This window comes from Schistocerca serialis, chromosome 1, assembly GCF_023864345.2.
Source record: "Schistocerca serialis cubense isolate TAMUIC-IGC-003099 chromosome 1, iqSchSeri2.2, whole genome shotgun sequence".
NCBI lineage: Eukaryota > Metazoa > Arthropoda > Insecta > Orthoptera > Acrididae > Schistocerca > Schistocerca serialis.
Genome location: NC_064638.1, coordinates 778,292,915 through 778,316,580, shown reverse-complemented (window position 1 = coordinate 778,316,580; position 23,666 = coordinate 778,292,915). Strand labels below are relative to the sequence as shown.

At 38.8% G+C, this 23,666-nt stretch overlaps 1 protein-coding gene across 2 annotated transcripts in view; it reads right to left on the bottom strand.

The window, feature by feature from the left end:
- The window catches only part of LOC126483164 (putative serine protease K12H4.7), a 120,983-nt gene that overhangs the window by 23,490 nt on the left and 73,827 nt on the right, over window positions 1–23,666 (bottom strand). For both annotated transcript variants that reach the window (XM_050106596.1, XM_050106595.1), the window contains exons 5-6: window positions 20,655–20,790; window positions 7,593–7,909 (exon numbers count right to left, since the gene is read on the bottom strand). In XM_050106596.1, coding sequence (XP_049962553.1) covers window positions 7,593–7,909; window positions 20,655–20,790 — 453 coding nt within the window. The remainder of the gene's footprint in view (window positions 1–7,592; window positions 7,910–20,654; window positions 20,791–23,666) is intronic.

Below are 23,666 nucleotides of genomic sequence, written 5' to 3'. Positions count from 1 at the left end.
CAAATTAGGGACACTGTTGCTCCTGGGGTATCGGCGAGGACCATTCGCAACCGTCTCCATGAAGTTGGGCTACGGTCCCGCACACCGTTAGGCCGTCTTCCGCTCACGCCCCAACATCGTGCAGCCCGCCTCCAGTGGTGCCGCGACAGGCGTGAATGGAGGGACGAATGGAGACGTGTCATCTTCAGCGATGAGAGTCGCTTCTGCCTTGGTGCCAATGATGGTCGTATGCGTGTTTGGCGCCGTGCAGGTGAGCGCCACAATCAGGACTGCATACGACCGAGGCACACAGGGCCAACACCCGGCATCATGGTGTGGGGAGCGATCTCCTACACTGGCCGTACACCACTGGTGATCGTCGAGGGGACACTGAATAGTGCACGGTACATCCAAACCGTCATCGAACCCATCGTTCTACCATTCCTAGACCGGCAAGAGAACTTGCTGTTCCAACAGGACAATGCACGTCCGCATGTATCCCGTGCCACCCAACGTGCTCTAGAAGGTGTAAGTCAACTACCCTGGCCAGCAAGATCTCCGGATCTGTCCCCCATTGAGCATGTTTGGGACTGGGTGAAGCATCGTCTCACGCGGTCTGCACGTCCAGCACGAACGCTGGTCCAACTGAGGCGCCAGGTGGAAATGGCATGGCAAGCCGTTCCACAGGACTACATCCAGCATCTCTACGATCGTCTCCATGGGAGAATAGCAGCCTGCATTGCTGCGAAAGGTGTATATACACTGTACTAGTGCCGACATTGTGCATGCTCTGTTGCCTGTGTCTATGTGCCCGTGGTTCTGTCAGTGTGATCATGTGATGTATCTGACCCCAGGAATGTGTCAATAAAGTTTCCCCTTCCTGGGACAATGAATTCACGGTGTTCTTATTTCAATTTCCAGGAGTGTATATTCATGTTGCTAGAAATAAAAAGTAAGTCTGTATACTTTAGTTCTACGTGTGTTATTTTAGGTGGTAGTAAGCCTTACCCACTATATAAATATTTCACACAGAAACATTTTGTTTAAAGAAATATTAGAAATTTGTGATACACATAAACAACATGCACTGCATTCAACTCCACTAATAATTTGTTTGATATAAGACACACTGTATTTGAAAGCCCTTGTTTTCTTCTCTCTAACCAAACATCTTACTTTCCTGAAAGTTGTCTAATTTAAATATTAAATGAACACTGAAAAAAGAAGACTTTTGAGGCACGACGTCAAACATGCCAGGCAATTCTACAAAAAGATTGGCCAGCCTCCCACAGGGTGACAATATAACTTCACTGAACTTTACTAATGACACAAACTGTGCTTATCACTGTCATCCTTGCATGTCTACAATTGTTTCTGACAGTACAATGCTCCAAACAGATCCCTCTTTCAGAAACTCAAATAAAACTGTTATGCGCTAATCATTTCCACACAAAGCACTTGGTTTCTGTGATCTGTGTGCTAGTACTTTTAACAGTTGCATACCAATTGGGGGGGGGGGGGGGGGGGTCAGTAACTGACCCCAACGAAGTTTTTAGGCTAAAACTCCTGTCGTTTTCAGTAGTTTATTTAATAAATAAATGACATTTATCGTAACTATAATTGCTACAATCGACAATAAGAACAGCTTTCGGTTTACACTCACTGTTGAGTTATAGCGATTGTTATAACTGAAGGTGTAGCTGGTCAACAATCACCACTCACAGTCAACCGGTAAACAGTGTGATGAGTGGAAGGTAATATCTTTGTGGCATTTGACAGAATGTACAAGAAGATGAAATTGACAGATGACGAAATTAGAAATTTGCTTGAGAGTTCAGACAATGAATTTAGTGGTGAACTATCCGAAAGCTCAAGCAGTGAAACTGAAGATGTAGTCATGGAAATTCCAAATCAAGTAGTTTCTGACAGCAGCGAGTTGGATGAAAGTGAGCAGGGTAAGTATTGATTTTTATTACTTTTTGCAGATATTTTGGAGTATATTAGGATGTGTGTCTCGGTAGAGTGCTTAGTTTGCTAGTGTTCAGTTCTGTTTTCATTTTTTTTTTTAGATATTCAACCAACAAGAAGACGACCCAGGCCGAAAGCACAAATTGATCAACTTGAAAAAGACAGGGTGGCCCCGTCAAGTATGATGTGGAAGAGAAGCCCTTAAGTAAATCAGAGGAGGAGGTCTGTTGGTAACGCAATGAGAACCCCGAAAGGAATTAAGCCAGGGATAAAACCTGATACACCAGGTAAAGCTTTTCTCATGTACTTCGAATATAACATTCCTGGATAACATCTTGATGTGTACCAATCAAAAGCTTGAAAACCTTAGGAAATCATCTGAAGATATTTTCATAAAGATTTCGAAAGCATTTAAAAGGGAAAAAATTGTGTCAGCATCTATTGAACTGTGGAGTCCATAGACAGAACAAGGACAGTTTACATGATATATTTAGTAAAGAAAACTTTCCGATGTTTCGAGCTTCATTTTCGGAGCATAGACTTAGGCTCTTACTGAAGTGTTTGCGTTTCAATGATGCTCTAACTCGAGTAGCTAGAAAACAGACTGAGAAATTTGCTCCTATCAGGGATATATGAAACATGATAGTAAATTTCCTGAGTTATATAATCCTAGTGAGTCAGTCACAGTGGATGAAGAACTTGCGACCTTCCATGGGCGATGCCCATTCAGGCTATATATTCCAACAAAACCAGGAAAATATGGAATAAAGGTGAACTTGTTATGTGAATCAGATATGAAATACTGTTTTGCTGCGGGATCCCTACACTGGAAAGCACGCTAATGAGAAGAACCATAACAGTGGCCCTGGAATAGTTAGAAGATTGATTGAAATGTCTATCTTGAAACAATCTGGAAGAAATGTTACCATGGACAGGAAGTTCACTACCGTTCCACTCGCATCTGATCTTTTGAAAGAGAAAATAACTACAGTTGGTACTATTAGAAGTGACAAACGCGATGTTCCTACAGAACTCCGTCCTGTTTCTCTAAAAAAAAAAAGCTACACCGGGAACAATCCAATTTGCCTTTAGTGATGATGCCACTTTAGTCAGTTACGTGCCTAAGAAAGGAAACGTTGTTACAATATTGTCCACCCAACATCATGATATGAATGTGACAGAAGAGAAGCCAGGCATCATCCTATTCTACAATTGTACAAAGTCAAGAGTGGATACATTCGAAAAATGTGTAAGAATGTACAGCTGCCGTCGAGCAACGCGTTGATGGCCAATGGTGGTGTTTTTCAACTTGATTGACATTGCAGCATACAACTCATATGTTGTATTTCAAGATACACACAAGGAATGGACAAAGAATTACCCGGCAACGAGTTCTGGAAGAAAGAAAAACCTGAAAGATATTGCTCGTGAACTTTGTGACCTCAACATGAAAAGACGCGCTCATAATGCTGTAGGCCTACACTCAAAATACACTACAGCGTTATCAATTTTTGGGTATGATTGTAATCAAAATCAAGGTGATGTGAGCAGAGGAAACAACGTTATGGAGCCGCAATGGAAAGTAACACGTGCAGCTGTGCATAATCTGCCAAAGAAAGGACGCTGTTACTTATGCTCTACAAGAAAAGACCGTAAGTACACGAAGGCTTGCACTTCTTGCAGGAGGTCTATCTGCCTTGCACACACCAAGAAAGAAGAAGTAGTTCATATTGTAAAGTGTTCTGAATGTGAATCTGAATAACCCTTGTAATTGTGAAATTAATACCTACCCCCATGAACCATGGACCTTGCCGTTGGTGGGGAGGCTTGCGTGTCTCAGCGATACAGATGGCCGTACCGTACGTCCAACCACAACGGAGGGGTATCTGTTGAGAGGCCAGACAAACGTGTGGCTCCTGAAGAGGGGCAGCAGCCTTTTCAGTAGTTGCAGGGGCAACAGTCTGGATGATTGACTGATCTGGACTTGCAACATTAACCAAAACGGCCTTGCTGCGCTGGTACTGCGAATGGCTGAAAGCAAGGGGAAACTACAGCCGTAATTTTTCCCGAGGGCATGCAGCTTTACTGTATGGTTAAATGATGATGGTGTCCTCTTGGGTAAAATATTCCGGAGGTAAAATAGTCCCCCATTCGGATCTCTGGGCGGGGACTACTCAAGAGGACGTCGTTACCAGGAGAAAGAAAACTGGCGTTCTACGGATCGGAGCGTGGAATGCCAGATCCCTTAATCGGGCAGGTAGGTTAGAATATTTGAAAAAGGGAAATGGATAGATTGAAGTTAGATATAGTGGGAATTAGTGAAGTTCGGTGGCAGGAGGAACAAGACTTTTGGTCAGGTGAATACAGGGGTATAAATACAAAATCAAATAGGGGTAATGCAGGAGTAGGTTTAATAATGAATAAAAAAAATAGGAGTACGGGTAAGCTACTACAAACAGCATAGCGAACACATTATTGTGGCCAAGATAGACACAAAGCCCATGCCTATTACAGTAGTACAAGTTTATATGCCAACTAGCTCGGCAGATGACGAAGAAATTGGTGAAATGTATGATGAGATAAAAGAAATTATTCAGGTAGTGAAGGGAGACGAAAATTTAATAGTCATGGGTGACTGGAATTCGAGAGTAGTAAAAGGGAGAGAAGGAAACATAGTGGGTGAATATGGATTGGAGGAGAGAAATGAAAGAGGAAGCCGTCTGGTAGAATTTTGCACAGAGCATAATTTAATCATAGCTAACACTTGGTTCAAGAATCATAAAAGAAGGTTGTATACATGGAAGAATCCTGGAGATACTAGAAGGTATCAGATAGATTATATAATGGTAAGACAGAGATTTAGGAACCAGTTATTAAATTGTAAGACATTTCGAGGGGCGGATATGGACTCTGACCACAATCTATTGGTTATGAACTGTAGATTAAAACTGAAGAAACTGCAAAAAGGTGAGAATTTAAGGAGATGGTATCTGGATAAACTGACTAAACCAGAGGTTGTACAGAGTTTCAGGGAGAGCATAAGGGAACAATTGACAGGAATGGGGGAAAGAAATACAGTAGAAGAAGAATGGGTAGCTCTGAGGGATGAATTAGTGAAGGAACAAGTAGGTAAAAAGACGAGGGCTAGTAGAAATCCTTGGGTAACAGAAGAAATATTGAATTTAATTAATGAAAGAAGAAAATATAAAAACGCAGTAAATGAAGCAGGCAAAAAGGAATACAAACGTCTCAAAAATGAGATCGACAGGAAGTGCAAAACGGCTAAGCAGGGATGGCTAGAGGACAAATGTAAGGATGTAGAGGCTTATCTCACTAGGGGTAAGATAGATAATGCCTACAGGAAAATTACAGAGACCTTTGGAGAAAAGGGAGCCACTTGTATGAATATCAAGAGCTCAGATGGAAACCTGGTTCTAAGCAAAGAAGGGAAAGCAGAAAGGTGGAAGGAGTATATAGAGGGTCTATACAAGGGTGATGTACTTGAGGACAATATTATGGAAATGGAAGAGGTTGTAGATGAAGATGAAATGGGAGATACGATACTGCATGAAGAGTTTGACAGAGCACTGAAAGACCTGAGTTGAAACAAGGCCCGGGAGTAGACAACATTCTATTGGAACTACTGACAGCCTTGGGAGAGCCAGTCCTGACAAAACTCTACCATCTGGTGAGCAAGATGCACGAGACAGGCGAAATACCCTCAGACTTCAAGAAGAATATAATAATTCCAATCCCAAAGAAAGTAGGTGTTGACAGACGTGAAAATTACCGAACTATCAGTTCAATAAGTCACAGCTGCAAAATACTAACACGAATTCTTTACAGACGAATGGAAAAACTGGTAGAAGCTGACCTTGGGGAAGATCAGTTTGGATTCTGTAGAAATGTTGGAACACGTGAGGCAATACTGACCTGACGACTTATCTTAGAAAATAGATTAAGGAAAGGCAAGCCTACATTTCTAGCATTTGTAGACTTAGAGAAAGCTTTGACAATGTTGACTGGAATACTCTCTTTCAAATTCTAAAGGTGGCAGGGGTAAAATACAGGGAGCGAAAGGCTATTTACAATTTGTACAGAAACCAGATGGCAGTTATAAGAGTCGAGGGACATGATAGGGAAGCAGCGGTTGGGAAAGGAGTGAGACAGGGTTGTAGCCTGTCCCCGATGTTATTTAATCTGTATATTGAGCAAGCAGTAAAGGAAACAAAAGAAAAATTCAGAGTAGGTATTAAAGTCCATGGAGAAGAAATAAAAACTTTGAGGTTCGCCGATGACATTGTAATTCTGTCAGAGACAGCAAAGGACTTGAAACAGCAGTTGAACAGAATGGACAGTGTCTTGAAAGGAGGATATAAGATGAACATCAACAAAAGCAAAACGAGGATAATGGAATGTAGTCGAGTTAAGTCGGGTGATGCTGAGTCAATTAGATTAGGAAATGAGACACTTAAAGTAGTAAAGGAGTTTTGCTATTTGGGGAGCAAAATAACTGATGATGGTCGAAGTAGAGAGGATATAAAATGTAGACTGGCAATGGCAAGGAAAGCGTTTCTGAAGAAGAGAAATTTGTTAACATCGAGTATAGATTTAAGTGTCAGGAAATCGTTTCTGAAAGTATTTGTATGGAGTGTAGCCCTGTATGGAAGTGAAACATGGACGATAAATAGTTTGGACAAGAAGAGAATAGAAGCTTTTGAAATGTGGTGCTACAAAAGAATGCTGAAGATTAGATGGGTAGATCACATAACTAATGAGGAGGTATTGAATAGAATTGGGGAGAAGAGGAGTTTGTGGCACAACTTGACAAGAAGAAGGCACCGGTTGGTAGGACATGTTCTGAGGCATCAAGGGATCACAAATTTAGCATTGGAGGGCAGCATGGAGGGTAAAAATCATAGAGGGAGACCAAGAGATGAATACACTAAGCAGAATCAGAAGGATGTGGGTTGCAGTAAGTACTGGGAGATGAAGAAGCTTGCACAGGATAGAGTAGCATGGAGAGCTGCATCGAACAAGTCTCAAGACTGAAGACGACAACAACAACAACAATACAAATAAATGTAAAAAAAAAAACTATTTATTTTTTACTAAAAATGTGCCAGAAACCCTTTTCCAGTAATAATAATCAACATTTTAATCTTCTAATCTGCCATAATTATGGAACTACATAAGTAATGTGATTTATCCTAGTTAGAGAATGTGTGATGGTTGTGGGGTCAGTCGCTGACCCCTCCCATTGGCGTTGGCCAGCGCAACACAGTATTGGTATGCAACTGTTAAACATGCATTTAATTACCACACTTTAATGCCCCTTTGGAAAAAGTGTGTTTCTACATCATCTTTTTAGATACATCCATTTTTAATTTTCCAATCTTGTAACTTTTTGTGAAGTACTTTGCATTTACAAATGCTTATACTTCAGACCTTTGGTTTCCTCCCACAAAGATCTCTTTTGTGCTACAAATTTCAGATCTTATGTATAATTTATCAACTTCACACAATTCATTATTAGTATGCCAGAAGGGTTCCATTATTTCATAGCTTCCACATCTTACCTTTTAAATTATGCATTCAGGAAAATAAATGTGATACACAACCATCACATAAAAATGACCACCTACCTCCTTCTGCTGTTTCATTATCCCAAGCAATGGCTTTCATTTCTTCAATCATTTTGGAGTACTTGTAATCGAGGCACTCCTGGCCATACGCGTCTAACAGTAATGAATTTACAGCAGCATATCTGGAGACAGGCTGCCCTATACTATCATTTACCATGATATTGCACACAACATCAATTGTAATATTAGTTGCTTTGGCACCTTCAAACTGACGATTGTCTTTATTGTACTGAACAACTCCAGCAAAATTACTTGCTAATGACTCAAACAAGTTTGACAAGTCATTTTTTATTTTAGGGTTTATTGGATCACATAACCTGAAATCAGAAAAATAACCAAATAATATTTGCTGTGTACATAATCCATTTTGAACAAGTTTATTTGCACAAATTGATTTCAAGACTTTAAAGTCTTTGTTAACCGGATTTTTACATAGGGGGAAAAAAACTATAAAGTGTGATAAAATATTAAACACAAAGGAATGTTGAAAGTAATCTGTTATGAAGGCATATAAAAGGATTCTTTACTTCAATGTGACCTCATAACAGCAGCTAACCACAACAAGTTCACACTGTTGTTGCTACTAGACTTTTACCCATGCAGTTTCTGTCTGTTCTGATAAAATTACAACCATTTCTAACAACAGAAAGTCCAGACTGGGATATCAACAATTTTATGACTGCTGTGCTTCTGCCCCTTCTCTCCTCCAAATTCATATTCCCTAACCCCCATTGCGTGCCACTCTGTGCCAGTCTTTTCCCCTCCTCTGCTCCACTCCTTTTCTGGTCCCCATTCCCCCCTCCCTCCCCCACAGCCTCTCAACACTACGCCTGGCAGCCTTGTCTGTTTCATCTACTCCCTGTGTGCTCTGCCACACAGCATTCTTCTCTCCCCACACCTGTACCCCGATATTCCTCCCCCTTCCTTGTCCTACTCCAGATTGCTGCTTTCATACACAGTGGCCAGAGATAGCAGCCATGTGTGCATGTTTGCCTGCTAGTGTGTGTGTGTGTGTGTGTGTGTGTGTGTGTGTGTGTGTGTGTGCGCGCGCGCGCGCGTGCGCTCGCGCATGTGTTTCTGAAGAAGGTTTTGTCCGAAAACTCAATGTGTAACAGTCTTTTTTCATTGTGCTTGCCTTTGACTTGATGTGACACCTTTATGGTGGGTAGCACTCTATCCTTTTCATAATATTGTTAACACTACAGCCATAACAATAACTCAACCACAGTATTGACTTCACAAAGTCTTTCATCATTATGTTTAGTAGGTGATGAATTCCATTATGTTATTAAAGTGATTCTCTGTATGTACTATGACTGTTTCTTTGACTATAAGAGTCTCTGTAGGTTGAGGCAGCTATGTCCTTTATCTAAATGCTATGTCCTTTATCTAGAGAGTGACTGGTGCTAGTAAATTTCCTTTGGTTGGCATAGCTGGTGTGGCATCTGTCTTTGAATGTCTGGCCTACATACAGTTCCCCAAACTGACAAGTAATTTTATATACTACTGGTTTCATTAGGAGAGTACCATCTTTTACAGAACCAAGTGATGTGTGCCCTCTTGTTGCACATACATCTGACTCAATGACTCTTGGACAACTTGTCAATATTGAATGAGGCACTATGAACATAAGGCATGACAGCTATCCTAATAATGAACTTAGATGGATAAACATGAAATATTGTAGGGTATGGAGGAGTGCAGCTTCTTTCTTGCTGTCCAGATGGACATTTTCTGTGCATATACTGTGTACCTATTGAAATTAAAGAGATATACATAATTGGCCAGCAGTTTATACATGTGAAATGTCAGACCAATCACACTATCTTTATCATAATCAACTAGCCATGCCTTCTTCAGCAAATGGATAGAAACAGTTTTCTGGAAATCTGATTATACATATCTGGATATACAGATTCTACAGATAACATCCAACAACCTCCCAGTTCCTAAATCTTCCACTGATTTTAGCAGCTCCAAAAGTAACTAAAAGGTTTCAGTTCAAATAATCCATTTTTTTCATAATCTAATCACAATAATGGATCATTAAACTCTAACTTCTCCCTCTTTTTCTATTAACTTGGTAGGCAACTTTTTCCCATTTGACATTTTTTCATGGGTACATGGAATTTCTTTGATCCTTCATCTGCACTTACATACATTCTCAATGCTGCAGTTTAAAGTTTTTATATTTTCTCCTATAGAATTCCGTTTTTCATTTCCTACAAAAAGAAAAAAAAAACAATAAAGCTGTTATCAAACCAAGTATGGTCCTAAGTAGTATGCTGAAGCCTTCGTCTGACATTTGGACTGACTTACCCAGCCAGTCTAACATGGACACTGAATAATAGTGCAATTCAGCATTTTCATGTTAACAAACACTATTAGAGGTGACAAAAATACATTACAGATAAAAATGCTAGGAGTAACTGTGATTGAATCCAGACCTTTTGATCTGTTGTCTGTCACTTTAACACTTAGCCACAATAGTCAACATTATTTTCTCCTTTCTCAAACTGTATGAAGTACAGAACAGGGCTCACTAATTCAATATTACAAAGTCCTGAGCATAACATAAGTAATGTAAAGAGTGGAGGTAGCTTGATCTGCCATATAGTTGAATGGTCGCTCCCCCACTTTGACACACACTCTCTCTCTCTCTCTCTCTCTCTCTCTCTCTCTCTCTCTCTCTCTCTCTCTCTCTATTTGTGTGTGTGTGTGTGTGTGTGTGTGAACTCTCAAAGAAGGTGACTGACTGAAGCCTTAGGAATGATTTAAATTTTTTTATGTGCCTATTGGGCATTTAATGCCTTAATTACGTGGGAAGTGGCTACCTTTACTCCTTAGACTACTAGAGCTCGCTAACACTTGATCAACAGCTCCTTGTAGTAGGAGTCACTGTTCAAAGCCTTATGCTTTGTGTGAATACCTTGGTTTGAAGCCTCGCAATAACATAATTCTTCAGACTTTGTGTTCCGTTCTTCAATGGCATGGTGAAAAGACAGGCAATATCGTGTAGTTCACTGACACCAAATACAATAATTGTCACCTTCTGTGGAGTATTTAGCCCGATTTAAGAGCAACACTTTTTGGTAAAGTAAAGGTATTGGTGTTAAATGTACTGCTTAGGAAAGGATCATTAGGGATGAAGCACAGACTCAAATAAGACCAGGATGGGGGAAGGAAATATACCATTTTCTTTTCAAGTGAATCAGTCTGCTAGTTGCCTCATTTAATTTAGAGAAACAATGGAAAACTAAATCAGAATGATTAACTAGAAACATCTCACATACAACACCCACACCTTAGTCACTGGCGAATCAACTGACTAGCTACTACTTTTCTTTTCCCTCAAGGGACATTATATTAGGTGGGGAGATCAATATTGGAAGATGGTTATTTTATTGTGAACTGTCAGAATTTGCCACCGAGCAATGTCTGATGGAGACAGAAGGAATAAAGATAAATATGGAAAAATGTCTTGTCAACAGTGTGAAATTCGTTACATTAGGCTTTTATTTGACCTACTGGTTCTATAACTGAAAATTATTATGGGTGAAATAGGCCCAACAGTAAATTACATTTATCATTATAAGAAATAAGAAAAATCATGTTGTGTAAAAACATGTTTAATGTCTGCAACAAACTCAAGTGTGTGTGCTTCACATGATGGCAGGTGGAAAACAGCACCATATTTTGTAAATACAGCCACAAATTGATTGTGATTTAGTGCTACCGTGAACAACAAAAATGGGATGCACTACACACATGCTCATCCTCCCTTGTTTGTGTCACTAATACACAGGCATACACTTTACAGACTACAGTCAGCATAAACCCCCTTTCCTCTCCCCCAAACATTAGAACCGCAATTCTATCTCATAAAGACAATTTCCAAATACATCTCAGGCTCCAAAAAATGAATGTGTGTGTGTGTGTGTGTGTGTGTGTGTGTGTGTGTGTGTGTGTGTGTGTGTGTACGTGCGTGTGCATGAGAGAGAGAGAGAGAGAGAGAGAGAGAGAGAGAGAGAGAGAGAACATAACAAATTTCAGTGTGAGAATCTGGCACTGTAGGTTACACACGTTTTCCAAATTTGTGATTCTGATTTCATTTTTCCATTGCAGAAGATTTTTCTTTTTATATATTTCTGAAAATGATGTAAGGACTAGACTGACAATTCATTTTTTATGCTAAAATGCAAGATACTGCTTCATAAATGTATCACAAATGTTTAGTGAACACTCGTATGTTGGATTACAACTGCATGTGAACACAATAAATTGTGGTTGTCTGCAACTCCACACCATCACTACCTACATCTACATTTACATCCACATACATACATACATACATCACAAGCTGCTGTATAGTGTGTGCCACTACCACTACCAGTCACTTCTTTCCCTGTTCCACTAGCAAACAGGGCAAGAGGAAAATGACTATCTATATGCCTCTATACGAGCCCTAATTTCTTTTATCTTATCTTCATGGCCTTTATGTGAAATGTATGTCGACAGCAGTAGAATAGTTCTGCAGCCAGCTTCAAATGCTGTTCTCGAAATTTTCTAGATAGGATTCCTCCAAAGGATTATTGCCTTCCCTCCATGGAGTCCCATTTGAATTCCCGAAGCATCTCCATAATGTTTGCAAGTTGTTCGAATCTACCGGTAACAAATCTAGCAGCCCACCTCCTAATTGCTTCAATGTCTTTTTTTAATTTGATCTGGTGCAGACCCCATACACTCAAGCAGTACCCAAGAACAGTTTACACTAGTGCCCTATATGCAGTCTCCTTTACACATGAACCGCACTTTCCTAAAATTCTCCCAATTAACCAAAGTCGGCCATTTGCCTCAAGTACTGCAATCCTTACGCTCATTCCATTTTATACACTCTGCACTGTTAGGCCCAGATCTGTGACTAACATGTCTGTGTCAAGCAGCACACTACTAATGCTGTTTTTCAAACATTACGGTTATGTTTTACCTACTCATCTACATTAACTTAAATTTTATCAATATAATGGAAGGAAACATTCCACGTGGGAAAAATTATATATAAAAACAAAGATGAGGTGACTTACCGAACAAAAGCGCTGGCAGGTCGATAGACACACAAACAAACACAAACATACACACAAAATTCAAGCTTTCGCAACAAACTGTTGCCTCATCAGGAAAGAGGGAAGGAGAGGGGAAGACGAAAGGAACTTCCTTTCGTCTTCCCCTCTCCTTCCCTCTTTCCTGATGAGGCAACAGTTTGTTGCGAAAGCTTGAATTTTGTGTGTATGTTTGTGTTTGTTTGTGTGTCTATCGACCTGCCAGCGCTTTTATTCGGTAAGTCACCTCATCTTTGTTTTTATTTAACTTAAATTTTTATACATTTGGAGCTACCTTTCGCAGATGATGCTGTAGTATACAGAGAAGTTGCAGCATTAGAAAATTGTAGCGAAATGCAGGAAGATCTGCAGCCGATAGGCACTTGGTGCAGGGAGTGGCAACTGACCCTTAACATAGACAAATGTAATGTATTGCGAATACATAGAAAGAAGGATCCTTTATTGTATGATTATATGATAGCGGAACAAACACTGGTAACAGTTACTTCTGTAAAATATCTGGGAGTATGCGTGCAGAACGATTTGAAGTGGAATGATCATATAAAATTAATTGTTGGTAAGGCGGGTACCAGGTTGAGATTCATTGGGAGAGTGCTTAGAAAATGTAGTCCATCAACAAAGGAGGTGGCTTACAAAACACTCGTTCGACCTATACTTGAGTATTGCTCATCAGTGTGGGATCCGTACCAGATCGGTCTGACGGAGGAGATAGAGAAGATCCAAAGAAGAGCGGCGCGTTTCGTCACAGGGTTATTTGGTAAGCGTGATTGCGCTACGGAGATGTTTAGCAAACTCAAGTGGCAGGCTCTGCAAGAGAGGCGCTCTGCATTGTGGTGTAGCTTGCTGTCCAGGTTTCGAGAGGGTGTGTTTCTGGATGAGGTATCGAATATATTGCTTCCCCCTACTTATACCTCCCGAGGAGATCACGAATGTAAAATTAGGGAGATTCGAGCCCGCACGGAGGCTTTCCGGTAGTCGTTCTTCCCGCGAACCATACGCGACTGGAACAGGTAAGGGAGGTAATGACAGTGGCACGTAAAGTGCCCTCAGCCACACACTGTTGGGTGGCTTGCGGAGTATAAATGTAGATGCAGATGTAGATACCTGCCATTCATCACGCCAACTAGAAATTTTGTCTAAGTCATCCTGTTTCCTCCTACAATCATTCAATGACAAAGCCTTCCCATACATCACAGCAAACAGCTCCAGACTGTTACTCACCCAATTTACCAAATCACTTATGTATATAGAAAATAATATCAGTTCTATCACACTTTCCTGGGCAGCTCCTGATCATATCCATCTCTGATGAACACCCTCCATCAAGTGCAACATACTGGGCTTTGTTACTTAATAAGTTTTGAGTCACTTACATAACTTGGAACCTATTCCGTATGCTCGTACCTTCTTCAAAAGTACACAATGGGCTAATGTGTAAAATGCTTTTCGTACTGCAGTGAGTAGCAAACTATGCTTTTCATATTCTTGACTTCTAGAACAGTTTCTTTTGTGGATTATGGAGGGTACAATGCCTCAAACACTGGGCAGGCCCTTGCCAAAGAATTCTGTTGGTGGCACACATTGCCATTTATTGATAAATAACAAGAATCATGGAGAAAAGGATAATGATTCCAGTTCATGCACACAGCCAAATAATTTTTCGCCCTTTCACATTCCACGCAGTGTTAATCATTTTTTTATTTACAAATGTGGATGTGTTAAGCTACAGCACCTTGGCTTTTTTCAGGATGCAGGCTATGTTGTTGGTGTGATAATGGGAATTGACAAGTACACATTTGCTGAAATTGTATTCATTCTGCACTCATGAGTAAACAAACAAGTGACAAAAATGTAATTAGACCACAATATCCATTAACTGGTGTTCGCGATAATTGTGTCTGCATAAATGTTCCACTTGAACACCGGGTGTACACTTCTCGGTGACTAGCGCATCACTCAATCGCGTGAGAACAATGGACATGTGGCAAGAATGAAACAAAATTTTTTCCTAATCATGAAGCACTATGTATTTTGTGTATTTCGCAGATACAATGAAGTGAAAGTGGAAATGAACAGAGTGTGCCAAACAAACTTCTGTACGCATAAGGGAGGGACCTTGCATTAACCTCAACCCATGTGGTCCGCAGATTGGAGGTACAGAATCTGGAAAAATGCATCTGTAATGTATGGTGGCTCAGTTCAAACTGTGCTTGCCAGAATTTTGCCTATCAGTAGGTATGCGTGCTGTTGGATATTTGATGTAGCAAATTTGGAACGGCCGTGAGTAGCTCTGATCCGTTCACACATTTTTGCAGCACGGTTGTCACAATGAGAACCTCTACCATAAAGCAAAATTTTCAAATGACTCACAGGTTTGCGTTTTTACTGGACATTTAAACAAATTTTCTAAGGTTAGCAACTGCAGCAGCTTAATGTTATATGAGGTCTATTCGAAAAACAAGACCAGTTTGATGTGATGCACCAGAGAAGCTGAAAAATATGGAGTCTTTGTATGTTCATAAATATCTCACATGGAGACAACACAAGATTCATTACTCTATTCTTTGCTTCTTTTGTTTCATTCACCATTAGCATTTGTAACTGTGGTGGTGACAAATATTTTGTGAAATATATATATATCTAAAAACAAAGATGATGTGACTTACCAAACGAAAGCATTGGTATGTTGATAGACACACAAGTAAACACAAACACACACACACAAAATTCAAGCTTTCGCAACACACGGTTGCTTCATCAGGAGAGAGGGAAGGAGGGGAAAGACGAAAGGATGTGGGTTTTAAGGGAGAGGGTAAGGAGTCATTCCAATCCCGGGAGCGGAAAGACTTACCTTAGGGGGAAAAAAGGACAGGTATACACTCGCGCGCACACACACATATCCATCCGCACACATACAGACACAAGCAGACATTTGTAAAGGCAAAGAGTTTGGGCAGAGATGTCAGTCGAGGTGGAAGTACAGAGGCAAAGATGTTGTTGAATGACAGGTGAGGTATGAGCGGTGCCAACTTGAAATTAGCGGAGGTTGAGGCCTGGTGGGTAACGGGAAGGAGGATATACTGAAGGGCAAGTTCCCATCTCCGGAGTTCTGATAGGTTGGTGTTAGTGGGAAGTATCCAGATAACCCGGACGGTGTAACACTGTGCCAAGATGTGCTGACCGTGCGCTATGGCATGTTTAGCCACAGGGTGATCCTCATTACCAACAAACACTGTCTGCCTGTGCCCATTCATGCGAATGGACAGTTTGTTGCTGGTCATTCCCACGTAGAAAGCTTCACAGTGTAGGCAGGTCAGTTGGTAAATCACGTGGGTGCTTTCACACGTGGCTCTGCCTTTGATCGTGTACACCTTCCGGGTTACAGGACTGGAGTAGGTGGTGGTGGGAGGGTGCGAAAGCTTGAATTTTGTTTGTGTGTTTGTGTTTACTTGTGTGTCTACCAACATACCAATGCTTTCGTTTGGTAAGTCACATCATCTTTGTTTTTAAATATATTTTTCCCACGTGGATTGTTTCCCTCTTTATAAACATCAGGAAAATGACATAAAATGTTCTTCTAACAACTGAAAAGAAATTGCATGGTATAGATAAGTTAGAAAATGGTGAACCTACAGCAAAACTTTCTGTGGGTTATGAGACAGGCTTACAAACAGTGAGAGATTACAGAAAAATAAAAAGCTGTAATATTTTCCAATTGAAGTTAACAGCTAGCATAAGTGGCTGAAAACTTCAACTTACAGAAAACTTGATGAAGCAATAACATGGTTACAGCAGAAAGACAATGCAAGCTTTCACTGACAGTGCTTACTTCAATTAAAATTTACAAGTTTAAAGGTTATGGTCAATACACAAAACTATTTCCTGATATTTCACCCCCCTCCCCCCTCCAATGTGTAAGAAATGTTCAGAGATCAAGCACTTTATATCTGAAGAGGTTTCCCCAGCTGGAGATGAAACATCAGGAAATAGTTTTGTATGCTGACTACTACCTTCCAGCATGAAAGTTCAAACTGAAAAGCAGAAGGAGTTCCCGTAACATGTCCAATATTAATACAGGAAGTGGGATGGTTTGCAGAAACTCTGAAAAGAGAAGGTAAATTTGATATTTCATTAGGATGACTGACTTGATTTACACATCAGTATGAGATTCAAGAAATTGCCGTTCAACTCTAGAAATTTAATTCTTACAAAGATACAGATATTGCAATTTGTGAGAAATTCTTCAGTTATTCAGCACAGTTTTCTCCCTGAAAGAGTTTACAACACTGACAAAATTGGACTGTACTGTGACTCTACAAACTCCATCCTCTCTGGCTGAAGCACATGCTACTGGACGTATAGCCCGGGGAAGAAAGGCTAACAGTTTATTCTGCACACTTTCTTCAGGCAAAAACAAACTGAAGTCATTCATTATTTTAAAAAAAAAAAAAAACATGTACGTTGAAAGGACTAATGAACTTACCACTTCAGTACATACATTAGAAAGGGGCCTCATAGCATAGTACGATGTTCAGAGACTGCTTCTATTCTAAGTTTGGTCATGTTGTAAATAAGTGTTTGGAAGAGAATTGTTTACATGAAAGTGTATTCTTTTACTCGACAAAGCAGCTAGTCATCCTGCAGAAAATGTTTCCGATTATGGAATGATCTTTGAGAAGTACCTTCTACTGTGTGTTACGATCAGCTAATAGACAAAGGTGGTGTCATCAGAGCTGTGAAACATTGTTCATCAAATCTCATGTAATAGTTTGCGCGAAAAAGTTCAGACACAATCAGTTTATGGAAATTCCACAATAGTGCTCAATGCAATTCATGGTAATTGCAACATCTGGGACAACTTTAATACAGTAAAACTTACTCAAATCAGCATATGTACAATTCAGAAATCTGCCCAAACCACACAAGTACTTCAGTCTCTATGCATTCAGTGCACTTTTATATGCTGATTTTATGTATAAAGCAGAACATGCCTAATGCAGAAACGGAAAGCAAATCTTAGAACATACTTAATAATTCATTGTATAATGCAGAAAAGACCCTATACAATACTACTGTATACAGTTTATTAGTTATTGATGACTACAAGGATGTTACTTTTAATATCTCTGTTAAGCGGCACAAAACCAAAAAAGAGGACCAGGGCAGCACGGTGCTGCTGGTGTGGACCTAAAACCATGCTGCTCTGTGCAACAAGGAATAACTTACGCTCATTGTAGGTACAGTACATCAAAGGAAATGGTTTGTTCATCAGCGCTCTGTTTGTCAGCTTTCTCATTTTCCTCATTATTGACACATGCCGGCACATAGAGGAACGTTGTTGCGCATCTACCAACACTGCGCAGTGAAAGAGGTGGGTATTGTTCCGTTAAACAATGCTTTTGCCCGGCAAGGTCATCATTTTCTGCCAGTTTCAGTTGCCTAGTAGCACTTTAAGAGATACAATAACATGATGTCGAATAAATGGTATGTGTCATTAACAGTTAACAAAAAGATTAATGTAATTGTGGCGAGTGAGAAAGACAAATTCTCTGTGCACAAAATTATGTTGCGTTTCAAATGCGTAAAACACAAATTTATGAAACTTTAAGAAACATGGATAAGGTTGTGGATGAAATGGAACGGACAAACGAGAAGAAAGGCGAAGGAGACTGGAAATGAAGAAATAGTGTGGGAATGGTTCGTAAGTACATGGGCAAAAAACTTACCTTTATCTGGACCCATGTTGCAGAGTGAAAGTCGCTAAAGGGCTTGGAATTATGGACTTCAAGGCATCCACAGGATGGCTGGACAGTTTCAAAGCACACAATATCGTGTGGAATGAATAATGTGGGGGAGCTAAGAATCTGCAGGAAAGTATAGACACAGAATGGAAGACAGTACGTCCAACTTAATTGTGAATTATGACCCAAAAGACATGTTCAATGCTGATGAAATGGGACTGTTTTATCGCGCTCAGCCTTCAAAATCACTAACAATTCGAGATGAAAAGTTCACCGGTGGAAAAGAGTCCAAGGAAAGACTCGCTGTGTAGAAACACGTTAGCTGCAATGGAGAAGCCCCTGGTGATTGGAAAGGCAGCAAAACTGCGTTGTTTCAAAAACATTTACATCAGTAAGCTTCCAGTCACATGGTGAAGCAATACAGAGGCATGGTCTTATGGATAAAAGGCTGGGCTCTTTGTTTGCCAAAAAGAAAAAATTAAATCACCAAGTTCTCCTTTTCCTAGACAATTCAACCTGCCACCTGATAGTAACATCAGCAAATGCAAAATTGGCTTGGTTCCCTCCACATTCAACCAGCCTCACACAACCTATGACCTGAGGGTTATTTACACATTCAAGTGTCATTATAGGCAATTACTGATGCAATCTCTTATTCTTAGTGTTGAAGAAGCCGAAAATGTGTTTGCTCTTGCATGGTCAGTTTCTGTCTTGGATGCAGTAAATTGGATTGGCTTGGCAGTAAAGAGCAAGACACTTCTGAGGCCATCGAAGTTCCAGAAAATGCAGCCACAATTGCTGAACTAATGAAAATGAAAAACGTTTCATGAAGTGCATATGATTACATTCAAAGTGATGACTTTCTGTCAACTCACTCCACTTTCACCTCAGCAACAGATTTAATAGAAATCCGCAACACAAAAGATAATGAAGAAGAAACAAAGGAAGAAGATGAGGAGCAAAATGATGTTCCTAGAAAAACTAATACGCCTGAAGAAGCCACTGCATGCATAAACGATGTTATGACAATTTGCATAACGCACAAATTCTCCCAACTTGTTGAACATATTGTATGGTGCAAAAAATTGCCTAGAAAAACAATTTTAAACAGGAAATTAAAACAAGTTTCCCTCACTGATATGTGGCAAAAAATGTAAAATGTAAAGCAAATAGCAAATAAACATGGGAATAGTATGTATGTACATACAATAATAAATGAATTCAAAGTTCAAGTAAAAATATAGAAATGCCATGTTATTTATCAATTACTAATAGTCCAGTATTCTACTGTCCAATATACAGTAAATGAACATATACTATGCTGGAGTGAAGGTACATAAATACAATACATACATAATTAAAAATTTTTACTGTACTTTTGTGCATGATACTCGACAAATTTTACATAGCCCAAAACTCACGTTTTGTGTAATCCGGAAACTTGTCCAATTTGTAAAATTATTTTAGGCCCAGGCAACTCCATTTTGAGCAAGTTTTACTGTATTACAATAGTTCATTCATCGAAGAAAATTGCATCAGCCTCTGCCGAAATTGACACTGAAGCTTATTGTAATCAAGAAAGTGGTACTACTACTTGTCCAACCATCTTGTGAAACAAATTTCTAGTTGTTAAGGCATATTTGTAGATAGTGAAAACATCTGTGACAGTGTTATAAAGTGATACCTACAAACAGAGAGCTGCTAATGATGCAGATATACAGTTTGTTCTTTAGAGAAGGAGTGAAAGCAAGGCAACTGAGGAACCCATTTATAGGCATTTCGCAGCACTGAAATGTAACTATCTGTTATCAGAGTATGAAAATCAAGATTTGTTTGACTATACTGATGTTTTCACTCTATGGAAAATGATAATTGTCATCAGGAAAAACGTGAATGAAAAACAGGAACAGATAAAAATTAGACAATAACTTCCTGAAAGTTAACTGAAAGCATGGGACACAAAATACAGCATATCTTAAGTGTAGTTGGATAACCAGGAACTTTGCGCAATACATATTCATACTTGTCTACAGAATGAACTGCAAATAATGTGGAGCTTAACTATTCATCAAAATCAACTAGCTCTTCTATTTGAACAGCGCCAACTATATACAAAAGTTTTATGAGTGACTGGAGAGCTATCACAATGCAGAAAATGGCACTACAACTTTGCATACCATTTTCAAAAGATGCTAACGTACCTGAACATTTTATTTAATGTCTGTTGCCCCACCATATGTTGTAGCATTATAGAAATTTGTGCAGTGGCACGCTCCACAGCTGATACACAGTCAGCACTAGAGGTAGCTAAGGCATCGCTAACAACTCTATAGTATTCTGAAACAAACGTGTTAGAATTTAGGTTTTACATTAATTTTTAACATGAAACAAGGAAATCTTAATCAAAAACTCCAGATACTGCAAAATGAAAAATCACCACACTGTTTAAAATTGACAATTTTAAAGTGATAGCCAGTCTTAAAAATAACATCTGCGAAATCGCTATTGGCTTATACTCCATTAGAATCATATACCATACCTCTCATCCAATACTCATCCTTTTCTAACTATTGACACTGGAAATTTCTAGTAGGAATTAAAGATCTGAGTGTAATCCTAAGAAAAATAGCAACTTATGTCTCAGAAGAAGGAAAAACTGATGAGTCCAAGGCCTCGTACAAACAGTTACAAGATACAATAAAATCAGATTTTACTTATGGGAGATCACAATGAAAGACTTGCAAATATACCAATTCCAAAAATAGCTGGCACATTTGGAGAATACATATGCAATCAAAAAAGAAAAATAGTCAGATTTTGCTACTTTTTATCATTTAAAAATTACCAATAGTTTCTTTAGGAGGAAAGAAATACACAAATTTTCCTGGTCAGCAAGAGGATATAGATTATATAATAATAAAAAGAGGGATTTCCTGGACAGGTTTCAGATACCAGAGTTTATTGAGGAGTGAAAATTGAATCAGATCACTTCTTATTGGTGTCGATATCTGACATCTATGCAAAACAGAGATAATCGAAGAAGACACTTAAGGATCAAAGAAAACAATTAAGAATCAAAAAGAAGAATAGGTTCTTCAAGTTTACCTTTTAGAAGATACCAGCACATGAGATCTCTATCAAAAATTGTTGACAAGAAACTATCAAATTCAGAAACAGTAGAAGACTTGAACGAAGAATGGAAAAACTTAAAAAAGGCCTATCAAATATAGATAACTAGATTCTGGGGAAGAAAAGGAACTACAGGAAACATGGAGGAGTGAGGATTTGAATGACAGACAGAAAAAGCAATTATAGAACAACAAGAAATTTTCAAGATCTACATATATAATCCCACTAATGAAAAATATACTTAATATAAAGAGAAGAGTAATAATGAGAAATGCATAACTCGGAGAGTGCATGCAGAATGATGGGAACACTTTATTGGTAATATACAGCTTGATTTACATGGCACACAAACTATTGCTTATAAAGTGATGAAACTATTCAACAGACAAGAAAATGATAATATATAAGTTAATAATATAGGAGAGAATGAATGGATAGTTCATTATAAAAGTTTATGGTATGATGATACCTGAACTAAATGATGCCAAAGCCGTGGACAATATCGATATGAGATGAACGACGGACACTATAAAATCTATGAAAAATAGGAATGCCACTGGTTCACATGGTATTAACAGGGACTTTGGAAGTGTGGGTGGTTATTCCTGGACCAATAGTTATTAGATATTTGGGAAATAAGGGAAGTACCAAAAGGATGGCTGAGAGTTAAAGTAATATCTATCTTTCAAAAGGACAATAGAATTAAATAAAGTAACTATCACAGTATAAGCCTCCTGGATTCAGCCTATAAATTATATGCCAAAATCCTGAAAGCAAGACTTAAAAATAACGTAGAAAAATTAATATCTGAAGAACAATCAGGCTTCATAAAAGTTATAGAAAAGGGACGAGAGTTCAATTGAGAAACCCATCTCTCTTTTATGGATTTCGAGAAAGCTTTCGATAATGTGAATAGATAAATTCTATGGAACGTCATGGCTGAATGAGGTTATGCATCTCACCTTATAAATGCTATTAAGTGCTAATAGACAAACAATGAAATTGTTATAGATATGTGAAATATAACAACAAAACCAATGAACACAAACAAAGCAGTACAACAAGGTAGCTCTATTTCTCAAAGTATATGAAGTTATAAGCAATGGAAAATGCTGAACATAAATGGAGTGCTGTTAGATCATAACACCAGATTCATGTAATTTTATATGCATATGACATTACTCTGATTACAGAGAACAAATATGACCTTCTAATGGGAATCCATAAGTTGCAGCAGATAGCCTCAAATCACAATCTAACATTGTGAGTAGATAAAATGAAAGTGGCGGCATTTCAGGGCAGACAATCAGTAAGATCTAAAACAATCTTGAGTAATAAAATCTTGGAGCAAGTTAAACATTTTAAGTACCTAGGATGCAACATCACTTACAAATATAACCATGATGTGGGTCACAAATTAAATATAGCAGTACCAATACATATGTACTTATGGAAGTGGGCAACAACAAGACACCAACACAGTAGAAAACAGGCTCAAGAAATAAGACTTCTATGAAGAGTGGAAGGATGCAATGTACTTATGGAAGTGGGCAACAACAAGACACCAACACAGTAGAAAAAAGGCTCAAGAAATGAGACTTTTATGAAGAGTGGAAGGATGCAATGAGATGGGTATCGTAAACAGGAAATTTGGTTAATACCTGAAGTGAAGGAAATGAAGAAGAAGAAGAAATTTGATCAACAGTTATCAGAACTAAGAGATCAATCAATTTTACAGCAAGATATATTTTTATTCTCTCTCTCTCTCTCTCTCTCTCTCTCTCTCTCTCTCTCTCTCTTGTGTGTAAAACAAGAAAATGGTAATGGAGCAAAAGTAATTACAAATTTATTTTCAGCAAGTCCATATTTAGGAAGAGATTTACTTCACTGAATTTAAGGATGATTTGCCAAAGATGATGAAACATTAAATCAACTTTTACATCCACCATAGTTGTAATTCATTTATTCTTTTTATACCAAATAAGATCAAATAACTCCTTAAGTACTACATGGAGATATTGCAAAATTTTGATTCCATTCTTATTTTACATTAAGGACTCATTTACATTTGTATTAATAACAGC